Raw genomic sequence first — 19800 nt, 5'->3', positions numbered from 1 at the left:
TGGGCAGATTTCTGCCCAATTTAAGGAATCTTTAGAGCCTCCAAGATGGAACATCCTGCTTTGCAGGTAGAGAACTCACCTTTGCTTAACTCAAAAGGAAGAAAGGGAGAAAGGGAGGAGAGAAAGAAAGAGAGAGAAAGAGAAAATGACTCATCAGGGCTTTTCGTAAAAATAAAATTCTGTATTGCTTGGAATCTAAGACAGTTTTTGGTTTCTATGAGTTTGTAACTTGTTACTTACTTCTTTCATTCCAACAAAATTTTCTTCATTTTGGAATATTTATATATTGTTAAGAAGGAAAAATGACATTGGTATATAAAGTATATGATGAAGTTTAGCAAAAGTTTAGTTTATAATAGCATCTCTCAACATAGTAATCTGAAGTTTAAAATTCTTAGACTATAATTTTAAAAAGAATTTAGATTAAATTTTTAGTATATTATTGGCTAAGTATGATAATAAAAATAAATATAAATAAATATCTCTTGATTTTGCCATATATTAGCTGTGTAATGTAGAGAATTCACTTCTCTACACTTATGTTTCCTCAAAATGAGGACAATAAATTGTACTTGCCTGAAAAGATTGTTATGGGGATTAAGTTAGCTACTGTATATAAAGCAGTTGGAGCAGTTCCTGGCAATAATAAGTGCTAAGTAAGTGTTTTCTATTATGGTTGCTGTTATTAGATATAAATGTGTGCTCTATTCTGCCTTCAGGAATTAATGACCAAGTTAATAACTGAGACACCCGACCAGCCAATCCCGTTTCTCATTGATCATCTTCAGTCTAAACAAGGAAGCCGTGGACAGCTTCAAAGGACTTTGTCTGGATCTGCAGCTCTCTGGGCAGAAAGTGAAATATCAGGTAAATAAAAAATATATTTTGCAGTTAGTTTTGGGTATATTTAATGTAAAAATTTCAAAAGTCTTTTTGATTATAAGATAAATGTAGATGGATAGCTACCTAGGGTTTCATGTATTCATCTGTAACTTTATCCAGTTGAATTTGAATATATTGTAATATATTATGATTCAAAATATAAGAATCAGTGTATTCCATTTTAATATAAATAAGATTCAGATTTGCATAGAAAGATTTAATTCTGTAGGCATTTAAACTAATTATTCTAAACTTTTTTCTTTTCTTTTTATGAAGAATTTGAATTAAATGCTTATAGCTCATCTGTATAGAATGATAAACAGTAGATTTCTACAAAGTTATTTTTCTTCTTGCCCAAACTAATGATTATTCTCTATTTCTCCCAGCCCTAATTTTATGTGTAGTGAGTTCAACTGGAAAATTCATTCATTCTTTATGTTGGGGAACCAGCCTTCCAAGTCTGTAATACCCTCATCTGCCCACTAAACACATTATGGTGAGATAATTGGGTAGATTTTAATTCTATCTTTGCCTATAAAACGTGTGTCCAGCTTTTTTCTTCTACACATTGGTCTGTGGTTTTGGCATTTACTTTCAAAACCAAATCCCCTTGTGCCCATTGCTTGGTTAACCAACTCCTTGCCTGTTGCCCATGGGAATCTGACTGAATGGACCCCAAATGCTTTCCTGGGATGACATCATCACTTCTTTCCTCCTCTTCATGCTCTGTGGGATTCCATGAAAGGATTTAGGTCCTCTTTGGATGTATTCTTCTATGAGTGCCTTCTTGAGACCATGTCACAAGGCCACATTAAAGTAGGTAAAGGCAGGATATCCCCCAAGGAATGTGGATATTTCTGGTACCACTTATCCATACAGAAGTTATTCTTATTATATAGGAAACTAGAATATGAGCTTTTGGCATACAAAAAAGGGCACTCAGTTTTTCTTGGCCTCACTTTATTGGGTTTAGATTAGGGTGGGTATATAGGCATGGGCTTTGGTTTGTAGGTGCTAAGATGGCACCTGCCACATGAAAGAGATCAGATGAGCCCACTGAAGCTCATGTGAAACCATATTTTATGAACCATAGTAGCTGGAGAGACTATTATATTAAACTTTGCATTTTAAATTAGTACACATTCAGTATCTCAGTGGTCATGTGTCAGAAGTCTGTGCTTGGCTTAGCTGAGTCTTCTGTTTAGTCTCACAAGGCTGCAAAATCAAGATGTTGGCCGGGTTGCATTATTATCTAAAGGCTAGACTAGAAATCTGCTTTCAAGCTCATTTGAGTAATTGGTAGATTAATTTCTTTTAGCTATGTGGCTTTCAGCCAAGGGCTACTCTCAGCTCCTAGATGCAACCCAGAGCCCAGAGTTCCTTGCCACCTGACTCTCTCACATCATGACAGTTCACTTCTTTAAAGTCAGCAAGAGCTTCTCTTATCCAGGTGTGCTAAGATGGAGTCTTATACAATAGAATCTAATCATTACCTTGAAATATCATCACCTTTGCCATATTCTGTTCAAACCAAGTCCAAGGTCCTGTCTGCACTCAAGGGGAGTTGATAATGGAGTAACATCAGGGGACAGAGATACTGATTAAGAATTATCATGTCATTCCATCAGTTCTAGTAGAGTTCCTACTGGTGAATTTTAGTTTCTTGTGGGGCATCTTAGTAGATAATTACAGCAGGGAATTGGATGTGAGTCGAAAGCTCTAGGTGTGGGTCAAGTTGGGAGTCCCAGATGTGGCTTTTAATGTTATACAGATAATCATGACAGTGAAAGAATAGAGGGAGATGTGGTCAAATTTATAGATAGAGTATGGAATGGACTGGGTGAAGGCAAGTGTGAGATGATTCTGGATGCCCTAAATTTTGTCTGCATAGTAAGAAATGAAGGTATTTGTTGAAGACAAGAGGGTTGGGAGTCAGATAAGGGAGATTGAAGTGAGTGGCACCAGTTATGAAAAGTCATCAAGAGAAAGGAAAAGAGTTGGCAAAGGAAAATAAGAAAGATTGTCAAGCAGTTTCAGGTCCTAACTGAAGTTGAAGACATGAATTTATTATTATTAATTAATCATGGAAAGCACAACAAGATTGTGATTTTTCTCTAGCAGCACCCAGAAGTTCCAGGTAGGGAGAGAGAAAACAGTTTGAGGGACTGATTGAGAATTGTCATTGTGCTACTACAGCAAGAGTGGAGGGTGGGAGAACAGTTCTATAAAGCTGTGGAGGACAGTTGTGAGCAAACTATGCAGGTGTTCAAGCACAAGATCTGGTCTGAGAGGTAGTGAGCAAGTGCAGGAAGAGATTTAGACATAGAAAGCCAATCAGAGCGTTCAAAATCTTTAGGAGGTCAATGCAGTGAAACTATGAGGGATGCAGAAGGATACAAACTGTGCTGAGAGATTGTCATTATTTGAGATCAAGATATTTGAGGTAGAATGATTCCAGGTGATGAAGGAAAAGTATGGCAGGAAGGAGAAGGGCATAGACTATTCTTAAATGTAAATATAACTTAAGAGGTGATAATGTGGGTTGTAGTAAACAATACCAGTTTAAATCTTGACCATGAGTTATTTGTGTTGGTGCATCTTCTTATTAGCTGGAGAATGTCTTAATATTCAAAGTACTTGGGTATCATACTTTCTGCAAATATCTGAAGATGTCCTCTTATTGCCTTTAAATGTATCTAGCAACTTGGGGTATAACATTTACTCTTCAAAAGTCTGTCATTTAATATTGTGGAGTAAGACATTGTATTTTGCTTTCTTACTTTATTGACTCATTTCTCTGGAGGTTTATTATGTGAAGTGGGTTCTCCGTGTCACCAGCTCAATTTTCTACAGTATCAGTTTTCTTTCTGGCTTTGAACACAAATTTAAATGCTGGTATTACATTTTAGTTTCCTGTCAGTACTTCCTTATCTACTTTTTTTTTATTTCTGTGTGCAGTTACATTTTTAATCATAGGGTGGTTAGCCTATCTTCTCTCTAATTTCTTTTTGTTTCCTAGAATTCATTTTTCTTTATTTTTGTTGAAAAAACAAAACAGCCATGTTGCAACATTTTGTGGTTTTTATCATTATAATTATTTTTAAAACTATTATTTCTGCTGCATCTTGAATGCTGTATTCTTGTTTTTTATATTACATTTTTCTTAAGATGATATTTTTCTATTTAAACTTAAATGAGAAATGTTGTATCTAGTTCTAGGTTTGTCAATAAATTGTGTTGGTGGATTCCTTTTTGTCTCCTCTCCATATAGCTTGGAACTATTTGGATTCTTTTCAAAATTTTGGAGAGGTGAATTCATAGCTGCTATTAAAACTGTGTAACTCTATGTAATGTGTAGCGATGTCTATTTGGCATTTGTAAGTGGGTGGCCAAAGAGGTGGCTTATGAGTCATCCATAAAGCTAAGATGGTTTTAAAATTGGTGAATTAAGACAAGAAGGCAGAAAGAAACCCTAACGAATGCCACATAAATGAGAGAGATAGAAGATGAGTAAGGAATGAATGAGATGGAGAAAGAGTAGTCAGACAGATAATGTGGGGATGAGGAGAATGTAATATCCTTAAATAAAGGAAAGTAAAACTCCACAAATATTTATCTGCATAAACCCATGAAATGCTTGAAAAAGAAGTCAAGAGGGATAAACTCTTGGAAAGATCCTTTAATTTGGGAATTAGTATGACATTGATTACCTTTGAAAGGGAACTGCAATAAAGTTTGTTAAATTGAATTAATCTTTCTTGAATAGAAGAGAAATTGATTTAGGTGAATATCAATGATTTTATGTGCAATAATGGATAAGGTAGCATCAAGTGAGTGAAATTTACTTAAATGTGTGATTGTTTTTATTTACAACAGAATACAAATACAATGCTTTATATGACAGTCATTCATAGAATGTTATTTTAAGTGATGGGAATCCATGCCTTAAAAAGCCTTTCAAATAATTTCACAGTTTTACATGATATAATTTTACTCATATACAAACTGATTCATATCAGATTCAAAACCCTAATTTACAGGTGAAATTAAACAAGGAATACTTTTGCATGTGTATATAATTTTTGAGATGAGGTGACCTATAGTTTTTGCCAAATATATGTAATGACATCATGGATTTGGTTTTTAGTCAATCTTGGAATCACTTTATTGAGTTTTTATATATATTTTGTTTTAACAGAACCTAAAGGAACCAGAAGGGATTTCAGAAGCTATGATAAACCTTGGCAATTAAATGCAAAGAAGCCTAAAAAATCAAAAAGTGACCTTGCTGTGTCTAATATTTCTCCATCATCACCGGACTCCAAATCATGTAAGAAAGTTTGTTATTCAAATGCTATTCAATGTATGTAAGTCTATTTTGTTAAGAAAATGAAGGAAAGGTAGTAATTGAAGCCCAACTTTTCATCTTATATTTCTGGCTGTTAATCCTAATGAATTTCACATTCATTTCAGTATTAACATTGATCTTTACTTATACATATCTGCTCCATCACTTACATTTTCAAACATATGTAATTGATTTAGACCTTTTTGAGTATAATAGTCTTTGAAAGTACATAGAGCAATTCTCTTGCCTCTCATGGCCAGTGGCAGCATTATGTCACATTCAAAACAGCACCTAATCTATATTTAATAAAGTATGTAAAAGCAAATTAAGTCTTTTAGACCAGAAGCAAAGCAGATTTCTGTTCAAAACATTTAACAAAAATTTTAAAAAATCCTTCATCTAGAATCTTCCTACTCATTATATGTGAATGAAGCCCCTGTATTTATTTCATTCCCTACTTCCCTGAGCATCGCTTCTCTGTCAATGGCCCATTGCCTTGGTAGCTGCTGGGTTTCCCCAGTGCTCTGCTACCACCACATACCTGTAGACATGTCAAAAACCTCAGCAGCCTGTAGAAAATCACAGTTATTCTTAGAAGAAAAGAGAGCTCTCAAGCTGTTCTTCTTACACATCAATTCCTTGTGCTTGTTACAGAGAGAGATGTTTGATTTTAATTTCCACAGAGAAAAGAGTAGGCAGAAAACATTTATCTTTGTTTGGAAATGTTTGAAAAACCACTATGTGCTAACTGGAATCTGAATCTGGGTCATTTGTGAAAGCAACTAAAGTTAACTCTGTGTGTGTCTTTATTTACAGCGTGGTACTCACAAAAAGTATTGTGTTAACCACACTAAGTTCTTGTTGGAATTATATGAAGTATTGCAAACTTCAAGTGTTCTTTAGAAATTATGATTACAACCAAATTATCCTACTTTACCTGTTTGGTGTATAAAATTAGGTCCCAACATTTAAAAAATATGTAAGTTTAAAATTCGTAGAGATTCATAACAATATACTCAGTCATATCCAACACAGTGCCTAGTTCCATTAATATGTGCTAAATGATAAAAAGGAATAAAGGAAGAAATAAAAAATGAAATAAATTAGATCTCATTCTCCCTTTTCATCAAGGAGATCTCTCTCTCTCCCCCTCTCCTGTCTCTCTGTTCTCTTTCTCTTTCTGTCTCTCTTTCTCTTCCAATGATAAGTCCATTACCCTAGGGGATTACAAAATTATGGGGTCAGTTTTGGATTTAATCACTCATATTGAGGGGAGAATGCCAAAAGGCTCATTCTACAGGTCCTGTGCTCTCTATAGGATATGATCTAGCCTTGGGGCATTGCTGCCAGTCTGGGGATTATCTCCCTTTCTACTCAGGTAACCTACTTCCAGCCTCTAGTTCCATCAGACTGTTAACAAGCTTTTTAAAGCAAAACTAATAACAAAATAGCATGGGTTTTTAAAACTACCATGTGTAGAGTTAATATATACAACAATAAGCATACAATAGATTTAGGATTATTCATTGGAAGTACATTGTCAAAACATATTAAATTGCTCCTAAAGTAATAAAATATCTTTTGAACATAGATTATGATAGGTTAAAGATACATTTATCATCTCTAATCATTACTACGAAACAGTACAAAATTCTTAACTCAAAAATTACTAGTAGATGCATTAAAATGAGATGTGAAAAAAATTCTGTATCCTCCTAAAACAAAAGCAGGAAAAAAGAATAGCAGAAACAAAGAACAGATTGGAAAAATAAAAATCAAATACCAATATTGTAGGCTGAGGTACAAACATGTCCATAATTATAATAAATATAAATGTAATAAACATCCCAATGAAAGCAAATATTATCATGCTGGATAAAGAATGTAGATTTTTTAAAAAAGTTAAGAAACACACTTTAAATATACAGACACAAACAGTTTGAAACACTAAGCATAAAGAAGCCTATAAGGCTAAAGTAATATCAGACCAGGTATAATTCAATAAGGATATTACCAGAGATACAAAGACCATATCATAATGATAAAAGGTCATTTAATCAAAAGATGAATACCGCAGAGGTATGCAACCACAAACAAAGTTGTCAATTATGTGATGCAAAAATTTACAAAACTAAAGGGAAATAGAAACAGAATAAGTGGACAAAAAAATCAGGATATGGGAGAGTTGAACAACACTATTAACCACTTTGCATTAATTGACATTTTTGAACACTATGCCCAACAAAGTTAGACATTTATATGGAAAAAAACCCCATAACTTTGATCCTTACCCTTAAAGGCAAAGAATTTTAAGAGATGTTCCAGTTACTATGGATCTATAACGAATCACCCCAAGACTTTTTCTTTTAGGTAAAATTAACATAAGATTAACCTATTCTACATTGTACAATTCGATGGCATTTAGTACATTCACAATATTGTGTTACCTGGTCTTTACCACTATCTAGTTTGAAAACATTTTTATTACCCCAAAAGGAAACCCTATACCCAATAATCAGTCACTCAATATTCCCACCTCCCACCCTAACCTGGCAACTTGCTTTCTGTCTCTATAAATTTATCTGTTTAGGGTACAGGCATACCTTGGAGAAATTGTGGATTTGGTGCCTGAACCGCAATGAAGTGATTATTGCAAAATGAGTTACACAAATTTTTTGCTTTCTCAGTGCATATAACAGTTATGTTTACATTATACTGTAGTCTGTTAAGTGTGCAACAGCATTATGTTTAAAAAATTGTACATTAATTTAAAAATGCAGTATTGCTAAAAAAATGCTAACAATCATCTGAGCCTGCAGCAAATCATAATCTTTTTGCTGGTGGAGAGTCTTGCATCGATGTTGATGGCAGCTGACTGATCAGGGTGGTGGTTGCTAAAGGTTGGGATGGCTGTGGGAATTTCTTAAAACAAGACAATAATGAAGTTTGCCCTATCCATTGACTCTTCCTTTCGTGAAAGATTGCTCTGTGGCATATGATGCTGTTTGATGGCATTTTACCCACAGTGGAACTTCTTTCAAAGTTGCGGTTAATCCTCTCAAGCCCTGCCACTGCTTGATCAACTAAGTTCATGTAATATTCTAAATCCTTTGTTGTCATTTCAGCAATGTTCATAGAATCTTCACCAGGAGTAGATTCCACTTTCTTTGCTCATCCATAAGAAGAAACTCCTCATTCATTCAAGTGGTATCATGAGATTGCTGCAATTCAGTCCCATCTTCAGGCTCTATTTCTGCTTTTAGTTCTCTTTCTATTTCCACCACATTTGCAGTTACTTCATTCTCTGAAGTCCTGAACCCCTCTAAGTCATCCAAGACAGTTGGAATCAACTTCTTCCAAACTCCTGTTAATGTTGATGTTTTGACCTCCTCCCATGAATCACGGATGTTCTCAATGGCATCTAGAATGGTGAATCCTTTCCAGAATTTTTTCAAATTACTTTCCCCATATCCATCAGAGGAATCACTATCTATGGCAGTTATAGCCTTATGAAATGTATTTCTTAGATAATAAGACTCAAAGTCAAAATGACCCCTTTATCCATGGGCTGCAGAATGGTTGCTGTATTAGCAGGCATAAAAACATTAGTATCCTACATCTCCATCACAGCTTTTGGCTAACTAGGTACATTGTCAATGAGCAGTAATATATTGAAAGGAATCTTTTTTCTAAGCAGTAGGTCTTAATAGCAGGCCTAAAATATGCAGTAATCCATGCTGTAAATAGATGTGCTGTCATCCAGACTTTGTTGTTCCATTTCTAGAGCACAGACAGAATAGATTTAGCATAATTCTTAAGGGCCTTAGGATTTTTAGAGGGGGAAATGAGCATTGGCTTCAACTTAAAGTCACCAGCTGCATTAGTCTCTAATAAGAGAATCAGCCTATCTGTTGAAGCTTTGAAGCTGGGTTTTGACTTCTCCCCTCTAACTATGAACATCTTCTTCCAGTATGAAGCTGTTTTGTCTAAACTGAAAATCTGTTTTTAGTGTAGCCACCTTCATCTCTTATCTTAGTTACATCTTCTGAATAACTTTCTGCAGCTTCTCCATAAGCACTTGCTGCTTCATCTTGCACTTTTATGATACAGAGATGGCTTCTTTCCTTCATGCTCATGAGCCAACCCCTGTTGGCTTCCAGCTTTTTTCCTCACCCCTCTCAGCCCACATAGAATTGAAGAGAGGTAAGACCTTGCTCTGAATTAGGCTTTGGCTTAAGGGAATGTTGTGTCTGGTTTGATCTTCTGTCCAGACCACTAAAACTTTCTCTATATCAACAATAGGGCTATTTCACTTTCTTATCATTTGTAGGAGTAGCACTTTCAATTTCCTTAAAGAACTTTTTCTTTGCATTATGACTTGGCTAACTGTTTGGCAGAAGAGGCTGACATTTTGACCTTTCTTGGCTTTCCACATGGCTTAATCATTTTCTCACTAAGCTTAATCATTTCTAGCTTTTGATTTAAAGTGAGAGATATGCAACTCTTCCTTTCATTTGGACACTTAGAAGCCACTATAGGGTTATTAGTTGGCCTAATTTCATTATTGTTTGTCTCAGGTAATAGGCAGGTCTGAGGAGAAGGAGAGAGGCGAGGGAATGGCCAGTCAGTGGAGCAGTGAGAACATACACAACATTTATCAATTAAGTTAGCACAGTCCTTTTACCCCAAAACAATTATAATAGTAACATCAAAGATCACTGATCACAGATCACCATAACAGATATAATGATATTGAAAAAAGTTTGAAATTTTGAAAGAATTACCAAAATGTGTCACAGAGATACAAAGTAAGCATATGCTGTTGGAAAAAATGGTGCTGATGGGCTTGCTTGATGTAGGGGTACTGCAAACTTTCAATTTGTAAAAAAATCAGTATCTGCAAAGTGCAATAAAGTGAAGCACAATAAAACAAGGTATGCCTGTATATCATATGAATGGAATCATACAATGTGATCTTTTGTTTCTGGCTTATTTTACATAGAGCATATTTATGTGGTTCATCCACATTATAGTATGTACACTACTTCATTCCTTTTTATGGCTGAATAGTATTCCATTTTGTGGTTTTACCATGTTTTCTTTATCTGTTCATCTGCTAATGGGTATTTTGGTTGTTTCTATCTTTTGGCTATTGCAAATAGTGTCAGTATGAACATTCATATACAAGCATTTGTTTTAATACCTTTTTTCCATTATTTGGGTATTATACCTTGTAATAGAATTTCTGGGTCATATGGTAATTATTTGTATAACTTTGAGGAGCTGCCAACTGTTTTCCACAGAAGCTGCACCATTTTAAATTCCAACTAGCAATGTACAAGGGTTCCAGTTTCTCCATATCTGTACCAACACTTGTTATTTTCCTTTTTTTCTTTTTCTTTTTTTTTTTCTTTTTACAAAGTATAGCCATTCAGGTAGCTATGAAGTGATATCTCGTTGTTTTGATTTGCATTTCCCTAATGACTAATGATCTTGAGCATCTTTTCAAGTGCTTCTTATCCATTTGAATATCCTCCTTAGGAAAATACCTATTCAAGTCCTTTGCCCATTTTTTAATTGTTATTGAGTTGTGAGAATTCTTTGTGTATTCTGGATACTAGACCCTTATTAATATATGATTGATGAATGTTTTCTCCCATTTTATAGATTATCTTTTTACTTTCTTGATAGTATTCTTTTATGCACAGTTTTTAATTTGAATGAAGCTCAATTTATTTTTTTCTTTTCTTTGCTTGTGTTTTTTGTGTAATATCTAAGAAACTCCTGTCAAATCCAAGGTCATAAAGATTTATCTCTATCTTTTAGTCTAATAGTTTTATAGTTTTAGGTCTCATACACAAGTATTTGTTCCATTTTAAGTTACTTTTTGTATATGATAGAAGATAGGGGTCCAACTTCAATCTTTTTTTTTTTTTTTTTTTTTTTTGAGACAGAGTCTCACTCTGTTGCCCAGGCTAGAGTGCCATGGTGTCAGCCTAGCTCATAGCAACCTCAAACTCCTGGGCTCAAGCAATCCTTCTGCCTCAGCCTCCCGAGCAGCTGGGACTTCAGGCATGCACCACCATGCCCGGCAAATTTTTTCTATATAGATTTTTAGTTGGCTATATAATTTCTTTCTATTTTTAGTAGAGATGGGGTCTCACTCTTGCTCAGGCTGGTCTTGAACCCCTGAGCTCAAACAATCCGCCTGTCTCGGCCTCCCAGAGTGCTAGGATTACAGGAGTGAGCCACTGCGCCCAGCCCAACTTCACTCTTTTGCATGTGGATATTCAGTTGTCTCAGAACAATTTTTTGAAAATACTGTTCTTTTCCCATTGAATGATCATGGCACCCTGTTGAAAATCAATTGACCATAAATATGAGGGTTTATTTTTGGACTTGCAGTTCTATTCCATTAATCTACATGCTTATCCTTATGTGAGTACCACATTGTTTTGATTACTATTGATTTGTAATAAGTTTTTAAATTAGGAAGTGTGAGTTTTCCAATTTTGTTTTTCTCTTTTTGTCTATCTGAGTCCCTTGAAATTCTGTATCAATTTTAGGATCAGGTTTTTTTTTTTTATTTCTGAAAAAAGGCCGTTGGTATTTTGATAGGAAATGCATTAACTCAGTAGATCACTTTGGAGAGTATTGTGATCATAACAATAAAGTTTCCAATCCTTGAACATGAGATGTCTTCATTTATTTATGCCTCCTTTGATTACTTTAAGCAATGTTTTGTAGTTTTCAGTGTACAAGACTAGTACCTCCTTGGTTAAATTTATTCATAAGTATTTTATTGTTTCAGATACTATTGTAAATGCAATTGGTTCTCATTTTCCTTTTTAGATTGTCATTGCTTAGTGTATAGAGATAAAACTGATTTTTGTCTTTTGATCTTATATTCTGAAACTTTGCTGAAGTAGTTTATTAGTTCTAATAGTTTTTTTGTGAATTCTTTAGGACTTCTAAATATAAGATTATGCCATCTGCTTATACAGATAGTTTTACTTTTTCCTTTCTCATTTGGTTGCCTTTTATTTATTTTTTTATTGTATAATTGCTCTAGCTAGAAATTCCAATACATGGTGGGACAGAAATGATAAAAGCAGGCAGGCATTCTTTTCTTGTTACTCATCTTCAGGGAAAGGCTTTAAGTCTTATACCACTGAATATGATATTGGCTGTGAGTTTTTCTCACATGACTTTTTTCATGTTGAGGAAGTTTCTTTCTATTCCTAGTTAAATTTTTTTATCATGAAATTGTGTTGAATTTTTTCAAGTGCTTTTTTCTTCATCAGTTGAGACAATCATGCAGTTTTTCTCTTCTATTCTATTAATATAATGTTTTACATTGCTTAATTTTTATGTTAAATAACCCTTGAATTCCTGAGATAAATCACAATTGGTTACAATGTGTGGATTTTCAATATGCTGCTGGATTTAGTTTGCTACTATTTTGTTTAGGATTTTTGCATCTATAATCATAAGAGATATTGGTCTGTAGTTTTCTTGTAATGTCTTTGTCTTTGGTATCAGAACAATGCTGGCTTCATAGATTAAATCAGAATATGATCCCTCTTTTTCAATTTTTTAAATTTTTTGGGGAAGAATTTGAGAAAGCTTGGTGTTTGTTTTTCTTTAAATGCTTGGTAGACTTCACCAGTAAAGCCATTTTAGCCATTTGTGTTTGTTAGGAGATTTTTGATTACTGAGTCAATGTCTTTACTTGTCATACTTCTATTCAGATTTTCTATTTCTGCTTGAGCAAGTATTTGTAGTTTGTGTGTTTCTAGGGATTTTCCCACTCAATCTAAGTTATCCAATTTGTTGGCATACAGTCATTTGTAGTATTCTCTTATAAACCTTTTTTATATATTTAAGGTCTGTAGTAATATCTCATTTTTATTTCTGATTTTAATGATTTGAGTCTTCTCCCTTTTTTCTTAGCCAATCTAGCTAAAGATTTGTTAATTTTTAAATCATTTTAAAGAACCACGTTTTGCTTTTGTTGATTTTTTTCCTATTGTTTCTCTACCTTGTATTTCATTTATCTCAGTTTTAATTGTTACTATTTTCATCCTTTTGCTGGCTTGGATTTAGTTTGCTCTTCTTTTTCTACTTCCTTAAGGTATAAAGTTAGGTTATGTCAATGTGACGTTCTTCTTCTTTGTTAATGGGGACATTTACTGCTATAAATTTCCATTTGAGCACTGCTTTCACTGTATCTCATAAGATTTAGCATGTTGTTTTTCATAATTTTTTTTGTCTCAAAGTATTTTCTAACTTCTCTTATTTCTTCTTTGACCCATTGGTTGTATAAGAATGTGTTGTTTAGTTTTCTCATATTTGTAGATGTTCCAGTTTTTCTTTTGTTTTTGATTTCTAGTTTTATTCTTTTGTTATCAGAGAAGGTACTTTGTATGATTTCTATTTTTAAGAATTTATTGAGACTTATTTTGATGCCTAATGTATGATCCCTGCTAGAGAATGTTCCATGTGCACTTGAGAAGTGTATGTACTCTATTGTTGTTTGTGAAATGTTCTGTATACGTCTGTTAGGTCTAATTGGTTTAAAGGGTTGTTCAAATCATTCATGTCCACATTGATCTTCTGTCTAGTTCTTTTATTGAAAGTGAGAATATTAAAATCTCCAACTATTATTGTAGAACTCTTTGTTTCTCCCTTGAATTATGTCAATTTTTGCTTCCTATGTATTCAGGCTTCTCAGCTAATTTATGCTTATAATTATTAATATTATATTTTCTTGATGGATTGAATCTTTTATCAATGTATAATGTCTTTCTTTGTCTCTTGTAATTTTTGTCTTAAAATCTATTTTGTCTTATATTAGTATTGCCACCCAGCTCTGTGTGGCTTATTGCATGAAATATCTTTTGATTATTGCATGACATTTGTGTGGAATATCTTTTAATCATCATTTTTCAAATATTCTTTCTGCTCCTTTCTCTTCTCTCCTTTTGGGATGACCTTTGTATGTTGTTACATCATACATATTGATCAAATAAGAAAACTCATGACATCTTAATCAACACCTGATTGGTATTTGATACAAATTTACATCTATTTCTTATTTTAAAACATAATGAAATAACTCTTTTAAGAAGGAAAGGATATTTTCTTAACTAAAACATTGCCTAGCACAAATATTTGTGAAATAAAACTAAAAAGTTTTCTAAGTGATTGTTCATATTTTTAAAAGGGCACAAATATATTAACAGTCATTAACTTTTATATGTAGAAAAATTACTATAATCTATTCATTTTTTAAAAAAATCTTTCTTTCTAAAACTTTGTTAAACATAGATGCTACATGTAAATCAGGCCAGTTTTATGAAGAACAACACAATTTAGCCTAATCAATAGATTGTGAGCTTGGTAGAATGTAATCTTCATGAGTGCAGAGTATTTTTTTACTTACATTCCCATGGATACATATCCAGCATCTAGAGCAGTACCTGATACATAGTTTGTGCTATATGAATGAGTGAATAAATGAGTGAATGAATAAATAAAGACAATTTAAGGATGTATTAATATTAAAATATATCTTAGTCTTTATGGGCTGTCAATTTAAAAATTGTACATTTTCAGATAACCAAAAAATAGCACTTACACAGTGCAAGTTGGTATAGGGACAAAGATCTGCCAGGTCATATTATACTACCAATTTTCAATAGTTATTTGTCATAGATGACGTAGGTAGGTTTGATGAAGGTTTTGTCATATGATATTAAGCATTTCTACCAGTTACCTATTGTGTGGAATGGTTGTGGATGGTAAGTAGGATTTTGGCAGAAATGACAAGAAGGACATTGCCCACCAATTTCCTGTACATAATGGTGTATGCTGGTCCTTTATAGCCATTTCAAATTTATAATCTTGATGAGAAAATTGGGATAAATATGTTGGCCTAGGTTAAAACCAAAAACTGAAAGCAACTCTTAGTGGTTTTATTTGTGCTTTTGCATTTGAGGGAGTCTTTTTCAGGTTTTTTAAAACGTTACATTTAGCACAGAATATACAAAGAGAAATGGCTGGATATTTATAGACTACCACTACAATTTTAGAGAAAAAAATGAAAGGACAGTGCATATGAATAGAAAAGTACAAGTTACGTAAATACAAAAGAATGAATATGGCATAACAATGCCTTAAAAATCATGATATGGAAATACAGAAGGCAGGAGACATGCCGTAATGATCTCACTATAGTCAGTTTTTGGCATATCATACCTACAGTATGGGGGATATTTCCTGGCATATTTAAAATGAAAGTAGAGTACTTTGGGGGAACTTGTAGATAAGAACATTAACATTTATTAAATTTTAAAAAACAGAGTTGAAAGATATAAATAAATCAAATTATTTTGGTTCCAAAGAAATGGATAAACAGCATCTCAGAAGCCATGTGGAGAAAACAGTAAATTTATTTTTTAACCCATAGACAGAAATCATTAGTGGAGGTCACAGTGAGTCAGAATTTGACTAATACAATGAGTTGTTAAAAAATTAGCCCTGCTCAATATGCTTGTTTATGACAGTGTCCTCATTAGGGAAGAATGAGGAATGACCATCTGCAAGGTGCTGGGGGTGGCTTCCTGCACTGGACTGAGCTCTGCCTCAGTGACCTCAAAGACCCTTCCTAATCGCAGATTCTGTCACCTTCTCCTATGGGTTGTATTATGTTGTTGATGCTATTTTTCTGTTTTCCACTTTTCCCGTGAATACTTTTTAAAAATGTATTTGAACTGTACCATTGAGTTTTAAGATGTAGTATGACCTACGTAAGGTTTTTAAACTCTCAGAAAACTTTAGAGATGTTCTCATCCCAGGACTGTATCCTGGACTGATGACCTCACAAATCTCTGTCCATTATTTATAAAAATAGCTTTTGAAATTACCCAGTGTAGTTGATTAAACCATGATTATACTGTGGCCTTGGTTGTCCTGGATTTGGTTCCCATGATAAGTTATGTAGCATATATGTATCCTTATTCAATAAATGGTGCTGGGAAAACTGGATAGCCACAGGTAGAAGACTGAAACAGGATCCGCACCTTTCACCTCTCACAAAGATCAACTCACAGTGGATAACAGACTTAAACCTAAGGCGTGAAACCACAAGAATTCTAGAAGAAAACATTGGAAAAACTCTTATAGACATTGGCCTAGGCAAAGAATTTATGAAGATCTCAAAGGCAATCACAGCAACAACAAAAATAAATAAATGGGACCTGATCAAATTAAAAAGCTTCTGAACAGCCAAGGAAACTATCACTAGAGCAAACAAACAACTTACAGAATGGGAGAAAATATTCACATTTTACACATCCAATAAAGGGCTGATAGAACTCAGGAAAATCAGCAAGAAAAAAATCAAACAACCCTATCAAAAAGGGGGCAAAGGACATGAACAGAAACTTTTCAAAAGAAGATAGACTAATGGCTAACAAACATATGAAAAAATGCTCAATATCTCTAATCATCAGGGAAATGCAAATCAAAACCACAATGAGATATCACTTATCCCCAGTGAGAATGGCCTTTATCAGAAAGTCCCAAAACAATAAATGTTGGTGTGGATGCAGAGAGACAGGAATACTCATACACTGCTGGTGGGACTGCAAACTAGTGCAACCTCTGTGGAAAGCAATATGGAGATACCGCAAAGAGATAAAAGTAGAACTACCATTTGATCCAGCAATCCCATTACTGGGCATCTACCCAAAAGAACAAAAGGCATTCTATAATAAAGACATCTGCACTCGAATGTTTACAGCAGCACAATTCACAATTGCAAAGATGTGGAAACAACCCAAGTGCCCATCAATACATGAGTGGATTAATAAAATGTATATGTCTACCATGGAGTTCTACTCAGCCACAAAAACCAATGGTGATCTAGCACCTCTTCGTTATCCTGGATAGAGCTGGAACCCATTCTACTAAGTGAAGTATCCCAAGAATGGAAAAACAAGCACCATATATGCTCACCATCAAATTGGTATTAACTGATCAACACTTATGTGCACATATAGTAGTAACATTCATTGGGTGTCTGGCAGATGGGAGGAGAGAGGAGAGGATGGGTATATACACACGTAATGGGTGCAGTGTGCACCATCTGCGGGATGGACACGCTTGAAGCTCTGACTCAGGCGGGGCAAGGGCAATATGCATAACCTAAACATTTGTACCTCCGTAATATGCTGAAATAAAAAAAAAACATAAAAAGAAATTAGTCTTAGTTTTTCTCAAAAGTTAAGGAAAAGTTCTTGGGTGTTGTATTAGTTTTCTGTTACGTGACATGTAACCTCCCCAAAACTCAATGGCTGAAGACAATTTATGGTGTCTCATGATTCCATGGGTTGACTGGCCAGTTCTGCTGGCCTCACCTGGTTTGCACATGTGGTGCCTTCGGGGGTAGGTCTGTAGGTGCTGGGCTCAGCTGGGATGGTGGGCAGCTGGGCTGTGTCTGGTAGTTATCTGAGGATGATGACTGGGACTGGTTTTTTTTTTTTTTTTTTTGAATCTGTGCTCTTATTTTGTAAATTAAAAAGAGAGAGAAACCTTGATGGCATATGGTGATTTCCAGGAAATTAGATAATGCAGTGATGCAGATTGCAGAGTAGTGAAATTATTTAAGAAAGTTAACAAAAGTGCCAATGTTTTGAAGAATCTGGTACAAATATCATCTGCTCCCTCATCTAAGCTTCTCTCTCAGGCCTGGGTTCATCCTTAGGGATCCCCCAGGAATGGACTGTCGGGTAACAGCAGTGGGTCCGGAGGGTTTTGTAGACTGATCATGGTCACTGAGTCCACTCTCCGCCTGCTTCAACTCTGGTGTGTTAATATTAGCTGAGATCCCCGTCCCTTCAACAAAGAAGCTCAGATGAGGCAGATGCATTCTTTTTTTTTTTTAATTTTTAGATTTATTTAAATTACTGAAGCAAAATTAGCTTAATTTGATAACTTAAAATATACAGACATGAAGGAAGAGAAACAGTCTTTTTCTCTTCCCCCTGCTTCAGATTCTTCTCCCCTAGAAATAGTTTGTATGTTTGTATGTCTTTTTCTTTGTACACACTAACATATAGGTTGATTTGCTGTCTAAAAATCTCCTTAAACTGTACATATTCTTAAGCAACTTGTTATTATTATTTTAAAGTATATTGTGGAAATATCCCCATGGTAATATATTTAACTTATGACTTTTGATAATTATATACTATAGCACAGGGTGACTGTGCCTTAATTTATTCAGCCATTCCCCTGTTGGAGGACATTTAGATTATGTACAGGGTTTTGCCGCCACAAATAATAAATAAGTCTTGCATTTTCTGTCAAAATAAACAAACTTGGACATATGTACACAAGTGCAGGTGTTTTCATTTCTTTATGATGACTTACTAGACATAAGATTTCTGGGTCACAGGGTCAGTGCATTTTTCATTGTAATAGATATTGCCAGATTACTTTTTTTAAAAGTGACAGAGGGCTCAGGTAGGTCCAAGGCAATATATGTAACCTAAACATTTGGACCCCCGTAATATGCTGAAATAAAAAAAAAGTGTCAGAATGATTTATTTCAATAGTTCAAAACTATTTCCTATATCCTTAGCATACAAATATTTTTTAAAAATTTATTTTACTTGATTTTTATAAAAACATACATAGTGAAAAAAGTAAAGTAGTACCACGAGATAGTAGTGCCCTTCTTTCTCCCCAACTCTGCTCCTCGCCTGGAAGCTCTTTCAGCTCTTTTAGATGTTTCTTTTGGTTCCTAAGTCTATGTACCTGAAAATATAAGACTAACTTACTTTTTAAATTTGAGGCATCATCTCTTGACCTCTTTCATAGTTTGTGCTTCATATTCTAATCCCCATCTCATCCTGGCAGTATAGTAATGCACTTATTTCAAATGTTGGTTAAATATGTATTCCACATTGATGTTATTATGACAATATTAACATATTTTCACAGTTGAGCCAGTATACAGCTATTATTTTTTTTCTAGAATTGATCATTTTCTTGCTTTTCTGTTTGTTTTCTATGTACCCATCTCTAAAGCTTCACCAAACCCCGCCCAAAGAATTAAACCTTCTCAATGTGATCAAACACATCAAGTAATATTAACTTCTGTTATATTTATCCTTTATTTTACTTGAAAAAATTTAGAGCCCTCTCTTCTGTAGTGCTCTGTCCTCTTGCTCAACTCTTGACTCCTTGGTTTATAGAGTTTTTCTTAGCTGTCTTATAAGACTATCCTTCACTGTCATCCTGGGAATTCCTTTTTTTTTCCCTTATGGGATATCACCTATTTCTTGATTTCCAAATCTTTTCATATTTTGATTTACTTGCTCATTTTGGTGGAGCATCTTCACTAGGAGCTTTCTGGAAGAGTGCTTTTGCTAGGTACATTTTTTAGTTCTACTAAGTAGCTTAATTTTTTCCTTAGTTGGGTATAAAATTCTAAGTGAGATGTGATCTTCAGTTGGAATTTTGAAGGAATTGCTCCCTTATCTTTTAAGGCCAGCTGTTGC

General features: G+C 34.2%; 1 protein-coding gene across 1 annotated transcript in view; it reads left to right on the top strand.

Moving 5' to 3' along the window:
* C9H8orf34 (chromosome 9 C8orf34 homolog) overlaps positions 1-19800 on the top strand; it is a 397961-nt gene that overhangs the window by 81029 nt on the left and 297132 nt on the right. The window contains 2 exon segments of the mRNA XM_045560952.1: positions 720-867; positions 5081-5212. Coding sequence (XP_045416908.1) covers positions 720-867; positions 5081-5212 — 280 coding nt within the window.

Source organism: Lemur catta, chromosome 9 (assembly GCF_020740605.2).
Source record: "Lemur catta isolate mLemCat1 chromosome 9, mLemCat1.pri, whole genome shotgun sequence".
NCBI classification, from domain to species: Eukaryota; Metazoa; Chordata; class Mammalia; order Primates; family Lemuridae; genus Lemur; species Lemur catta.
The sequence above is the reverse complement of the archived record's forward strand: the minus strand, read 5'-3'. Positions and strand labels throughout refer to the sequence as shown.